General features: G+C 38.4%; 1 protein-coding gene across 1 annotated transcript in view; it reads right to left on the bottom strand.

Moving 5' to 3' along the window:
* LOC124776465 (transcription initiation factor TFIID subunit 5) overlaps positions 1 to 13,415 on the bottom strand; it is a 64,896-nt gene that overhangs the window by 17,190 nt on the left and 34,291 nt on the right. The window contains exons 5-6 of the mRNA XM_047251478.1: positions 5,737 to 5,935; positions 2,456 to 2,575 (exon numbers count right to left, since the gene is read on the bottom strand). Of these exons, the coding sequence (XP_047107434.1) occupies positions 2,456 to 2,575; positions 5,737 to 5,935 (319 nt within the window). The remainder of the gene's footprint in view (positions 1 to 2,455; positions 2,576 to 5,736; positions 5,936 to 13,415) is intronic.

Raw genomic sequence — 13,415 nt, 5'->3', positions numbered from 1 at the left:
TTACTCTTTTCGTTTCTAATTCTTTGACTTCAGCTTGCTTTTGTTTGTTCAGTAATCATTTCTCCTTTCCTCTTTCACCATCCTTCTACTTATTTTTCATACTGTCTTTGTACAAAGAATGTGCATTGTGGAATCAGTGAAAAGACTTTTGTTGATGTTGAAATAATCAACTCTATTAGCAAATCTGTCTATATATATATTATATATCTTTGAGCAATAAGGCATTTTTTTGGTTTAATTCAAACAGTGTGTGGCATTGTATTAAATAGTCATTATGCAGTAAACAGTCACTTGTTTGAAGCTGATCTGTGTGGACGCATGAGTGGAAAAATGATAAATGAAGAAGCTACTCTTGGTCCATCCATATCTATAACTCCATTAACAAAGGGAGAAGTGAAAAATATTATTATAAATGCCATGCAGTGCTGCAAACGGATGAAGATGGAAATAGGTGAGCATATTGATGATGTGAATAATTACTTAAAACTGATAACTGTATTAACATTGTAAAATTAGACACAATCATAAATGTTTAAAATGTCATTCGTCTGCTCCTACCTGAACAGTTTTGTTACAACAGCCTTGATTTATTTCCATTAGTACAAATAAGCATCACATTTACTGTGAACATCTCTCTATATGTGCCTCCATGAAAGCTTTTTATTCCTGTGTGTCACTTCCACCGCAGCACTGCTTCCCTGCATCTTTTGTCACCCTGTGGTTGCCAGCTGCCTAAGCATTCATTCCACTGCTTTGAAGGTTATTACCCATCTGCTCAGTGAGGTGACCATGCAAGGATTCACAAGCTATCGATTTATCAACACAAGATGGTGGATAACCTGAAGGTAAACCAAAGGCTATCTTCTTCAGCCATAATAATATGTCAGTCTGTTACCACTGAGCAGTCGTTCTGTCCCATAGGTCTGTTCAATATATATCAGTACAAGTTGGTAATCTTCATAACTATGACATCTTGTTTTCGACTGCTGCCACAGCAATGATCTAACAGTTGTTATAATAAGCGTTACAACAGGGTTAATTTAGTTTCAGATATTGTATTAAATTGTGCACAAACAGCTCTATAAAGTGTTTTTACAAAATGTATTAGTTCTGTGTGTTATTTCCATCATAGCAGCTTTGTGTCCAACTTGGAAGTAATGAATTCCCCATTCTCCCCAGCCCTCGTGCTAGTACCAGTAAGCTGCCTTGGATCTCTGCCTCATGTGACAGCTCAACAGGCATACAACAGTCATAAATCTTTGTGTACACATTGGATCACAAACAGGTAGTACGTGTACAACATGCAGATTTTCCTTTGAATATTCAAGTGCTATTTGAAACATTGCATATGGTTTAAACTGATAATAATATGGATTGGATAATAATAATATGGACTGGATACACTGTCAAAATTTTAAAAATTGAGTTTTTTGAATAAAATTACAGGTTTTTTCCCTTAATTTTGAAAATTTCCAGCTCTTTTCAATTTTTCAAGATTGCAAGGTTTGCTGGACATCCTGAGAGATGTGAATCTAAGAAATATTAATTACTGGACTCCTGATTGTTAATGCTGACTCAGGTGTGTTGAACGTCAGAGGCAATATTGTGTCCACATATAATATCTGGAAGTAAGTTTTATGCACTGAAGACTATAAAATCATGTGAATCAGTAACATTCTTTTCTGTGAAGTTAAATCATTTTATTTTGTAGCAGGAAAGACAAGCACTTTGTAGATTATTGCACACATTTGGGATGCCTCCTTTTCCAAATTTCAAATGTCAATTATGTGACACTGATATCTGCTGCAAGATTTTGCCATGAATGGACTACTACTTAATGTGTCACCAGCATTGCTAGTTCCAACTTTAGAAAAGTCCTTTTCACAGTTCTTTGTTAGATTTTATAGGCTTAAATATTGTCGAATTTCTCACTAAAAACTACAGTACTGACAGCCAAAAATAAAGCATTTCAGATTCAAAAAATAATAAAGTTATCTGCTATTGTTAGTATCACTAATAAACCAAGTTGTTATTCAATCAGAGAAAACACTGTCACAATTTATTTGCAAGGGGGGGGGGGGGAATATAAAAATAATATAAAAGCTGACGAGGGCAGGTGATTTACAACCAGATATGATGGAGGGGGGGGGGGGGGGGGGGAAGAAAAAAAAGGGATACATTAAGTGCATAGTACATGGTCTGTTTTTTGTAAGTAATTATATAGGAGGAGTTCCCAATCTCAAAGTTGTGAAATTTCTAGGGTCTTTATTCTCTTCAGTCCAGTTCTTAAAGAAACAGTTCTGGTTCTTAAACATTGAATAGCACAACACAAGGGTGTAACGTACCTCCATCTGAATGGCATTATTTGCAGTAACGTCTTAACATGAAAATAAGCAACTTAAAACAATATGTAGAGGTAGCAGAACAGCTATTTACTTTTGATTATGATACTTACATACTATGAGAGTTTAGTAATGTGTAGAAACATATGGATGGAAGTGAGTCTGGACCTAAAGTTACCCGTTTTGAAGCCTCTCTCATAGCCTTAGCCTTCTCTACTTTGTCTGCATCCTTCCTGGAAATAATACAAAAAATTCATAAGGACGATGGTATATACACATTTTTATTCATTTAACAAATAGAAAAAGTCCATCACAAAGTAACCCTGAAAATTGTAGTTTGATTGAAGGAAAGAAGGAAGGAATGAAGATTGAGTTTAACGTCCCATCGACAATGAGGTCATTAGAGACGGTGCACAAGCTCGGATGGTATCAAGAACGGGGAAGGAAATTGACTATGCCCTTTCATAGGGACCATCCTGGCATTTGCCTGGAGTGATTCAGGGAAATCACAGAAACCTAAATCTGGATGGCTGGATGCATGTTTGAACCATTCGTCCTCCCAAATGCAAGTCTAGTTTGCTAACCACTGTGCCACCTTGCTCAGTAGTTTGGTTGAAAGCTATGTACAAAGCCTAGTAGGAAGTCCATAGCTTCTGCACATAAACTCCACAGTTTTGTTGTAAATAGAAAATTGAGACAGGAATCATATATAAAAGGCCAAAGCTGCAAAGTTAGCTAAAGGCTGTCCAAGAGCTGATAAGACTATATTTTGTTTATATTCTGGAGTTCTTTGTAAGTAGGGTTTCACAGGATAATTGGTGTCTATCTTCAAGAATCTGCCAATTGAGGTTTTTCAAAATTTTTGTGATACTCTCCCATGAGCCAAACAATCCTGCGGCCATTCGTCCTGCCCTGCTCTGTATACATTCAGTATTACCTGTTCGTTCTATTTGTTATGTGTGCCATACATCTGAGCAGTATTTCAGCATGCGTTACATGGATCTTCATCACAGACTGATTGCTTTTGCCTAGTACTACCAATGAACCGAAGTCTGCAACATACCTTACCTACAAATGAGCCTATGTAATCATTCCATTTCAGATCCATACAAATTGTTAATGCCGGGTATGTGTTGGACTGATTCCAATTGTGAGGCATTGATGTTGTTGTTCAGACTACTGTTTTTTTTTTTTTTTTTTTTTTTTTTGCAAAGTGCATAATTTTACATTTATGAACATTTAACACAAGCTGCCAATCACTGAATCAATTTGTAATCTCTTCAAGATCTGCCTGAATATTTGTGCAGAGATAGTATCTCACTATAGACAACTGCATTATCTGCAAGTCTGAGGTTATTAACACTGCTGTTGCCAAGGATCCCATCACACTCTCCTAGGGCATACCTTAAGTTACTCCTACTTCTGTTGATGACTTGCCATCCAAGATGACATCCTCAATCCAGGCACAAATTTTGTTTGATATACAAATCTTTAGGTGTAGGAAATTATAGTACTTGGTAATACATAACATGAGGTCAGGCCAGTCAGTGCAATAGTTCCAATCATTTCATGTTGGTGGACACACTCTGCCGCTGGGCAGTCGCACGGTAGGAACACCAGCTGCTACAGTAATGGCTGGCGTTTCTACCATATGGCTGCCCAGCAGTGGACAGTTTCTGCCATCTTGCAATGATTGGAACCCTTGCACTGACTTGCCTGACCACATGTTATGTATTACCAAATACTATAATTTCATACACTTGAAGATGTGATTTTAAAATCTCAAAACTAGTCACGGGTTGGATAAATATTAGTACAACTGAAGTGGCAAATTAATTACTAATTTTATGAGCTTTTATTCAAATATATTACATTCTACCAACAGTTTTCTATTGTTACAATTTAGGTACAGATGGTATTTTTATCTGTCCTTTCTTCTTGTCTCGTCAGCAACACTGCTGCAATTCATTTGCATATATCTCGTTAAATAAATATATAAAATCTCCATTTTACTTTCTCTAGAACACCTACATAATTTTTAACACTTAGTTCTTTCTGTTCTTTAGTGCCATGAGAGACACTCAAGTTGAAAAAGGCTTCATCCAATATTCAGAGTTTACCTGTCAGAAGGTGCAAGTATAAAATAATTGAATTAGCAGATACTACTCAACATGGCTGAAAAAACTGAAGCACTAGGTGGGAAAAAATCACAGGATATCTGTAATGCTTTAATTCTAAATGCCATTAATATTTTTTGATAAATTCAGCCACTAAGGTTTATACCTCTGTTCAAACAGAATTGTAAACCTTAGCGACTGAATATATTTGTTATGATTTATACAGTGTCTAGTAAGACACCTATACTAAACCTTGTCTTTCTGACATGAAATCAGATTTATAAACATAAATGTTTAGTACTTCATGGTAACACTGCTGTTGAATATGTTTATACTGTTACAGAAGGTTAATGCAAACAATCTCTCTCAGGAACCCAAAACATTAAATGATTATACCTGATGACTGAGGTTTAAAATGCAAACATAATTTATCATATTGTATAATATGTATAGATAAAAAAATCAACTCACCTGGTGGCAGCAAGAGAAAACACATATAAAGGATATTGAAATGTGCAAGCTTTTGGAGCCAGTGGTTCTTCTTTTGGCAGAAGGGTACAAGAGGAAGAGAGAGGGATGAAGGAAAAGGATTGGCAAGGTTCAGGAAATAGGGAGAGTTATGGAAAAGTCGCCCAAAATCCCAGGTTGGGGGAGACTTATTGGACAGGATGAGACAGAAAGACCAACATATCATATATAACATGGCAAAGTTGTGACTGAATCTTGGTATCATTTATTGAATGCCTTTTTAGTATGAATTGATTTTATTAAGCCTAATCTAGAACAAATATCTCAATATTTTATTTACTGTGAAGATGTAAATCACCCCTGAGAGTGAAGAGAAACTAATGAGATTGAGATGTATAATTTCATTGACATTCAATTTCCAAAGTTCATCTCAAGATTACATATAAAGGACAAACATAGGATTTCTTACTTGACAATCATCACACAATATTTAGTTTCATTAACACCAAGCAAATTAATCTGGTCTTGTTTTTCATCTGCTTCCTTCCAGTCTACACTTTATATTCTCAGCAGTAAAATTTGTCTTATTCTTTTAGTGTCTCGTTTCCTAACATGAAGTCTTCATTCAGCATCAGCTGATTTAATCTGACAATGTTTAGTTCTGTGTTTTGATTTTGGATATCATGAAACCTCTTTTCAGGACATTATCCACTCTGATCAAATCATCTTCCAAGTCATAAAAATATATAATGAGATATAAATGACTGCAATAAGTGCATATAAGCACACTAACAAAGAAATGTACTTACAGGTCTGGAAGAGGCATCCTATCAGGTGGTGGAGCATTTGGGTCTGATTTTGCTTTTTTGGAAAACAAAGGATCTTTCTTTGGTTTCTTCTTCTTTGGTTTATCAGCATTATCTGCATCAGCTTCTTCTTCTTCTTCAACTGGTAGATATTGAATGTCTGGTTCTTTCAGCAATCCATAGTAAACCTTAGCTTTGTTATCTGAAATGTTAAAGGACCATTTACTTGTCATATTCAACATCAATGTCACCATAAAGTACTAAACACCTTTGGATATAAATCTGATTTCATGCCAGAAAGACCAGCTTCATATAATTATAAATGTTATAAATATGCAGAAGTCTAACTAAAAAATCTTAAATACTATTAAACAAATTTCAACATATAACAAAAATGATAGGTTGCCAATCACCATGAAGGTGACAAATTGAATTGCAGGCAGGCACAATGAAAAGACTCCCACATACAAATTAATTTATAAAATGAGTCTTCAAAATGCCTATTGAATACAACATAATTTTTTACACTGCATGTAAAATTAACGAAAGAAAGTATCTTTCTTAAAACATTTGGCTTAAGCCAGAAACAACGAGAAAACTGTGCCCACTGCAAATCAATCTCCACCATGCAGTGTGAATTGATGTGCATAAAATGGAAACAACTACTCAGCAGAACATCCAAGAGCATGCCATTCTTTAATCAACCTCCACCACTCAAACAATTCCACCAATTCCAAAACTGACAGGACATAAGACATTTTAATGTGTCTTCTCTTAAAGATAGATAAGAGCCTCATCTATACTTTTCAGTATTTTATGGTCTTAGCTACTGACATTTATAATTGTTCTGCAAGTTTCTTTAATGTCATCCGGCTACCTTTCACCAACTCACATTCTCTAACTTTTCTTATCCCTTAAAATCCAACCTATGATTTTCTTGGTCCACCTAACATTCATTCATTCATTGGCTGTTGATCCAATCCACCTCTATTTCATTTTCAATACAGTCATCATTCTCTTTTCCACTTCAGTTCATTCCCCAGTCCATTTTTCTCTCCTTGTAATTGCAAACACGCGTGTCTCTAATGCCCACTGATCAACCCTTTGTCTTCGAATGCTTTTTGCATTAAGTTCCTGTCCCATTCTCATATGTCAAAACTGGTAACGCATACTGATTGTAATTTTTCATTTTCAGGCACATGGACAGTTTAGTTTTGAAAACTATGTCTACTTTATAAAAATACTCCAACCAATTTTTGCTCTTCAGTTTTTACTTTTGTTGTCTGTCCAATTGTTGCTCTAAATACAAAAACTCATCTGCTGGTTTTGTGACAATATATTTAACTTTTGCTACCTACTTTTTGTAATTTTGCTTATACATTAATTTTGGATTATTACAAACGATTTTGCATTCTAATTTCAAACTTGCTCCATTACACCATTCCTTTACTTGTTAAAGTTTATCTGCACTAGAGATGAAAACTAGAAAATTGTCAGTAAAAAGAAAGTAGTTCACATATGTACCAACAGCTCATATTCATTGTTTATTTTTCCAATTTAAGGGTTTGAAAACTTCCTCTAGGACTACTGCAAATAATTTTGGTGATTAGGATTATATTTGACATGGAATTTACTTGTTGATTTCTCTTTCAATTCTGAATTTCCAACTATTCTGACAATGTGCAGTGGAAGGAATATGAAAAATAGGATTTAATGTTCTGTTGGTGGATCATCAGAGAAAAAAAATGGAAATGAGCATTTGGCATCATTGGCCGGGAGGCCCCTTACGGGGCAGGCCCAGCCACCTTGGTGCGGGTCTTATTACATTCAACGCCACATTGGGCGACCTGCGAGCCAGATGAGTATGAAATGATGATAAAGACAACACAACACCCAGTCCCTGACCGGAGAAAATCCCTGACCCAGTCGGGAATCGACCTGGGCCTGTAGGACGGCAATCCGTCATGCTGACCACTCAGCTGTCGGGGCAGACATCATTAGAGAAGATGGAACACAAGTTTAAAAAGAAAAATTGGGTAGAGTGGAGAAAGTAATTGGTCTTCTTTTAAAAGCACAAAAACCTCAGTACTTGCTTTGAGGAATTTATGGGAACTACAGAAAACCAAATACTGGACAGAGATTTTCTCCACACTGTGAGTTCACAGACTGTGCCATACTGTTACCTTGCTCTTGCTCTGTACGTCTAGTGGAAGGTGTAACATTCGTTGATGAATGAAAACATTACGACCACTTGTTTGATAGTGCTTTGGTCCACCTTTAGAACCCTGTACATAGCAATTCTCAGTGACAAGGATTCAACAAGTCCTTGGTAGGTTTGTGGAGGTAAGTGGCACTAGATATTCGTGCACATATTACACAATTTCCACAAATTATGGGCTGTCAGTTTGTGGGCACACAATAGCATCCCAGATGTTTCATTGTGTTCCAGGCAGGTAAATTTGGTGGTCAAGACATCAACATGAATTCACTATCGTGTTCCTCAATTCCTCAAACCACTTTAGCATGAGTCTGGCCTTGTGACATAGACAGTTATGGTGCTGGAAGATGCCATCACTATTGGAGAAAAGATCAAGCATGAAGTGTTGCAACAGTTTGCAAGAAAGTTCACATAGTTCACAGATGCCATGGTGCCTTTGATTATCACTGCAGTCCCTATGGAAGTGCAAGGGAATGTCCCCCAAAGCATAATGATAACATTGACATGTGTTCATGTCGCAGTGCATGTTCGGGGCAGTCGTTTGCCTGGATGATGGCATATCCCAACACAATCATCAACCAGGTGCAACAAGAAACATGATTTGTCTGACCAGGTGACCCATTTCCTTTGCTGCAGGGTCCAAATTCAATTATCCTGTGGTCATAACAATTGTAATTGACAATACTGTTAGACCAACATGTGAATAGGTAGGGGTTGTCTACTGTGAAGCCTCATGTTCAACAATGTGCGCTGAATGATGTGCTCCAAAACACCTGTCTCTGCATCACTACTGTACTCTGTCATCAGACCTGCCCCAGTTCCCCATTTGTAGCCCTTATCATTGCTAGAACCTCTCCCCATTCACCTCTGCTCTGATTCTATACTTCCCTTAATGCACCACATCTGCAAAACGCCACTGGCAGACAGTCAGTCTTGTGGTGGGCAGTGGTCATAATGTGTTGGGTCATCAGTGTTCGTGTTCTTCAGTATACTATGATAAGTTGAATCAATGTCATATTTCTCACAGGCTGTTAGTACAGACTTTGTTGAAACTGAGTCTAAACTTTCTTAAAATGTGCAATCATAGACAACACAGTAATTTATACACATTGCTCAATGCAGTAATTTCTTTCAAGACTTGCAAGTGTTCCATGTACTGCACCCACTTCTATAGTCAGCTTGCTCCCTTTCTTGATTCTTGGTTTTTCTTTGCAGTAGGTAAAAATTTAGGTGAATATACAGCACACTATGGTGAGCAGTCTGATATATCTATAGCTGTTTTACATGTTGTCAGTTTTCTTTCCTGTGAAGTAGAACAGTTGCAGCATTGTAATATGAAACATAGACAGAGTTGATTAGCAAAACACAGTTGACTTCTTAACTACCATATTTTATTTGTAATAGTGAAATAAACTGCACTGGTGACTAAAGTCAAGCTGCAGAGAAACATAAACATAATTTCCATGAACTAACCGAATCTTTTCTTGCAACCGTTACTGCCAATAAAAAACAAAAAATAAGATCCTCAATAGAAAATACAACCTCTACTATCATAGGAGATATTTTTGTAAAGCTATTGAAATTATGGTGTAATGAAATAAGCAAATACATTGGCTCACACCTGAAACATGTCTCTTTGTTAAATTGAGTTTTCAGACATGATGCTATATGCTGTTCGAGGTGGCGCAGTGGTTAGCACACTGGACTCGCATTTTGGGAGGACGTCGGTTCAATCCCGCCATCCTGATTTAGGTTTTCCGTGATTTCCCTAAATTGCTCCAGGCAAATGCTGGGATGGTTCCTTTGAAAGGGCATGGCCGACTTCCTTCCCCATCCTTCCCTAATCCGATGAGACTGATGACCTCGCTGCCTGGTCTCCTTCCCCAAAACAACCCAACTATATGCTGTTATTACATCTATTTATAAAGCAGAGGATACAAAAGTGTCACAAACTATTGTTCTTATAACAACAGTAATTATGGCTAATGTCATATGTATTTTTGATGAATCAGAATACTGTGACTGAAAGATAAAATCTCAAGAAGCTGTTGAGGTACCAGGCAAGTAGCAGTTTTCATGTTGGTTTGTGAGTTAAAAGAATGAAAAACATCCCTGGAGGCACCATGTGATACTTGAGACTACATGTCACCATGGCACCCCCGATGGCTGTGGAAGAAACCTCTTCATTACCGTAATCCAGTAGAAAATCTTGCAGTGGGCAGACAGTTTGTGTGCTTGTGTATATCACACTGTGCTGACATGACTGAAGGTTATAATTATGGACGAGTAATTTCTAAAATGAAATGTAAAATAAACCTATGAGTGAAGAGAAAACCAAGTTCAATAATAATTAGGAGGGTAATAAAATAATACTCTATGTTAGCTTACTGGTCAGATTTTAGAGATAGGATAAATTATATGGAAACCACTTTGTGGATATTTGCAATTATGTAATAAAAGGAATTTAATGAAGAGGAAAACAGAAGTGCTCCATTTCTCTGACAGAAAACACATGAAAATTAAAGAGATTCTCACACTCTTCCACAAAGGTATTATAACTATGCTTAGCTTGTTCAAATTCTAATGTTGGAGAGTACATTTTCATCTATACTTAACTGCCAGACTAGACAACAAGGTTGCACATACTTTCTCAACATTAGACTATGTCACAATGTGGATTAAATTCTATGTCATCATCTTGGGTATTAATAATCACTTCCATTGTAGTTTGGACCTTTATTACTGTGCCACTACCAGTTTCATGGCGTTAAAGCCACATCTTCAGGTGACGTACGATTAGAACATTAGAGCAAAAAAGCTCGGAATCTTTTTCCCAACATTCGTTGTCTGTCAAATACAAAATACTGCTAAAAGACGGTATGTCATGGGTTAAAAACTGCCAAATTCCATTACAGTAGATGGATCCAAAACAAATTGTATCATAGGGCTTGCTTCTCCAAATCAGCTGAAGTGATTATTAATACCCAAGATGAATACTCACAGTTTTAGTTGCCCACCTACAAGGTTGTCTATGTCGTCAGCCTTGAAATCATTGACTGGAGTAGAACTGTCTTCACCGATGAGTTCTGCTTTGAATTGAGCCCTGATGACCAGCACAGACATGTCTGGAGACACCCTAGACAATGGCGGGGAACCAACCTGACTGTCGTCTGCCATACGGCAAGATAACAAGGAGTGATGGTCTGCCGTTCATAGCAGAATGGTATGTCAACAATATTCTACGCTCCATTTTGTTGCCCTATATGTCAAGCCATCTTGGCCTTACATTTCAGAAAGATAAGCCTGCCCATACACAGTGAGAGTTTCCACTGCTTGCCTTCATGCTTGCCAAACCTACCTTGACCAGAAAGGTTGCCAGATATCTACCCAATTAAGACTTTTTTGAGCATTATGGGCAGTACCTTCTAACCAGCTCAGGATTTTGATGAACTAATGCACCAACTGGGCAGAATTTGGCATGATATCCCTCAGCAGATAGCCAACAACTCTATCAATCAATGCTAAGCCAAGTAACTGCTTGCATAAGTGCCCGACATGGACCAACATGTTATTGTCTTGCTCAATTTGTGAAGCTCTTTCTCTTGAATAAATCATCCAATATTTCTGTAAGAGTAATCATTTGTTTATCTCTATATATACATCACAGCTACCGATTTTTGCCCCATTTGGTTAAGACCTTTGTGGTGTGTCACCTTTTTTTTTGTGATCTGAGGTTTTCCTGGCAAACAGAAATCTTGAAAATTTCTCAGGTATTCAGCCAGGTAGCATCGTCCAAAAGGCGCGATATTTCGGCAAGCTGACTTTTTGTCATCTTCAGCCATTCTTGGTGTCTGATTGCTCTGTGATGGATGCCGACTTTATATAATCTCCACCCTTCTCCCGCAGCTTCTGTCTGGGCACTTCCGAGTGGTCTGCGGCCAGTGGTGGGAGAAGGGTGGCACTGGGTGGTGGGGGAAGCGCAGCGCCCCACGACAGATCATGGGCCGCAGTCCTTCTGTGGCTACGGCTCCTTGCGAAACTCTGCTGTTATGGTGACAATGCTTCTTCTTCTTCTTCTTAGAGTATCCTGACAGGAGCGGATTTCCATGTAGACTTTTGTTGTGTTTTAATCATACTCAAAGCTGGACCCCAGGCTTTGCTTAACTGGAAACCGCTGTCTTTATTTATTAGTTCGTCATGCAGCTGGATCTCCACTGCCTCTTTGAGGAGACAATCCCAGAAGGTGTTCGATTGCTGTAACACCTTTGTGCCATCGTAGTTCATGTCATGTCCATGAGAGATGCAGTGCTCTGCCGCAGTGGACTTGGTCGGCTGTGTGTTGTCTGTGTGGTGTTTATGTTCACTACATCTCTCCTGTACTGTCCAGATGGTCCGGCCTATATACATTTTCCCACACTGGCAAGGGATGCTGTAAACTCCCGGTTTCCGGAGTCCTAAGTCGTCCTTGACTGATCCTAATAATGTTTATGTTTTGGATGGAGGGCGAAACGCGCACTTGACATTATATTTTCTGAGTATTCTGCCGATCTTTGCCGATGTGTTCCCAACAAATGGTGTGATCAATGTCACAACCGGTTTGTCTTCATCCTCGGAAGGCTGCGGTCTCGTCTTCTTCGGTATTAAGGCGCGTTTTATCTGCCAGTTGTTGTAACCGTTCATGAGGAACACGGCCTGTAAGTGCTGCAATTCAGCTGCTAGGCTGTCACAGTCCAAGATTTCACGTGGTCTGTGCACCAGTGTGCTTAGAACACCCTCTCGCTGTGAAGGATCATGATAGCTGGAGGCATGCAGGTACAAATCTGTATGTGTCGGCTTACAATAGACGCTGTGTCCTAGTGTGCCATCTGGTCTTCGCTTGACGAGCACATCCAGAAATGGAAGCTGATTGTTTTCTTCTACCTCCATCGTGAACTTGATATTCTGGTGCAGTGGCTTCAGATGCTCCAGAAAGTCTTGGAGGCATTGTCGTCCATGCGGCCAGATTACGAATGTATCGTCTACATATCAAAAAAAGCAAGAGGGCTTGCAGGCTGCTGACTCACGAGCTTCTTCTTCAAAAGCCTCCATAAACCTATTGGCCACTACTGGTGATAGCGGACAGCCCATCGCTACTCTCTCTGTTTGTTTGCAGCAGTTCCCATCAAACAGAAAGTATGTTGACGTAAGTACGAATTCGAAAACTTTCATTACTGTTGGTCTGAATTTTTCTCCTTTGAGGCTTAGGGAGTCTCTTAGAGGTACCCTAGTAAAGAGGGATACCACGTCAAAGATAACCATAAGGTCTTCTTGGCTCAATCGGAAGTTCTGGAGCTGCTGGATGAAATGCGCGGAGTTTCTGATGTAGTGCTGACATTTGCCCACAAAGGGACTGAGTATCGACATCAGATGTTTTGCTAATTCATATGTTGCTGCTCCAATGATGCTTACAATTGGGTGGAGAGGC

This window comes from Schistocerca piceifrons, chromosome 2 (assembly GCF_021461385.2).
Source record: "Schistocerca piceifrons isolate TAMUIC-IGC-003096 chromosome 2, iqSchPice1.1, whole genome shotgun sequence".
Lineage (NCBI taxonomy): Eukaryota > Metazoa > Arthropoda > Insecta > Orthoptera > Acrididae > Schistocerca > Schistocerca piceifrons.
Note: the sequence above shows the minus strand (reverse complement) of the source record. Positions and strands in the feature narration are given on the sequence as shown.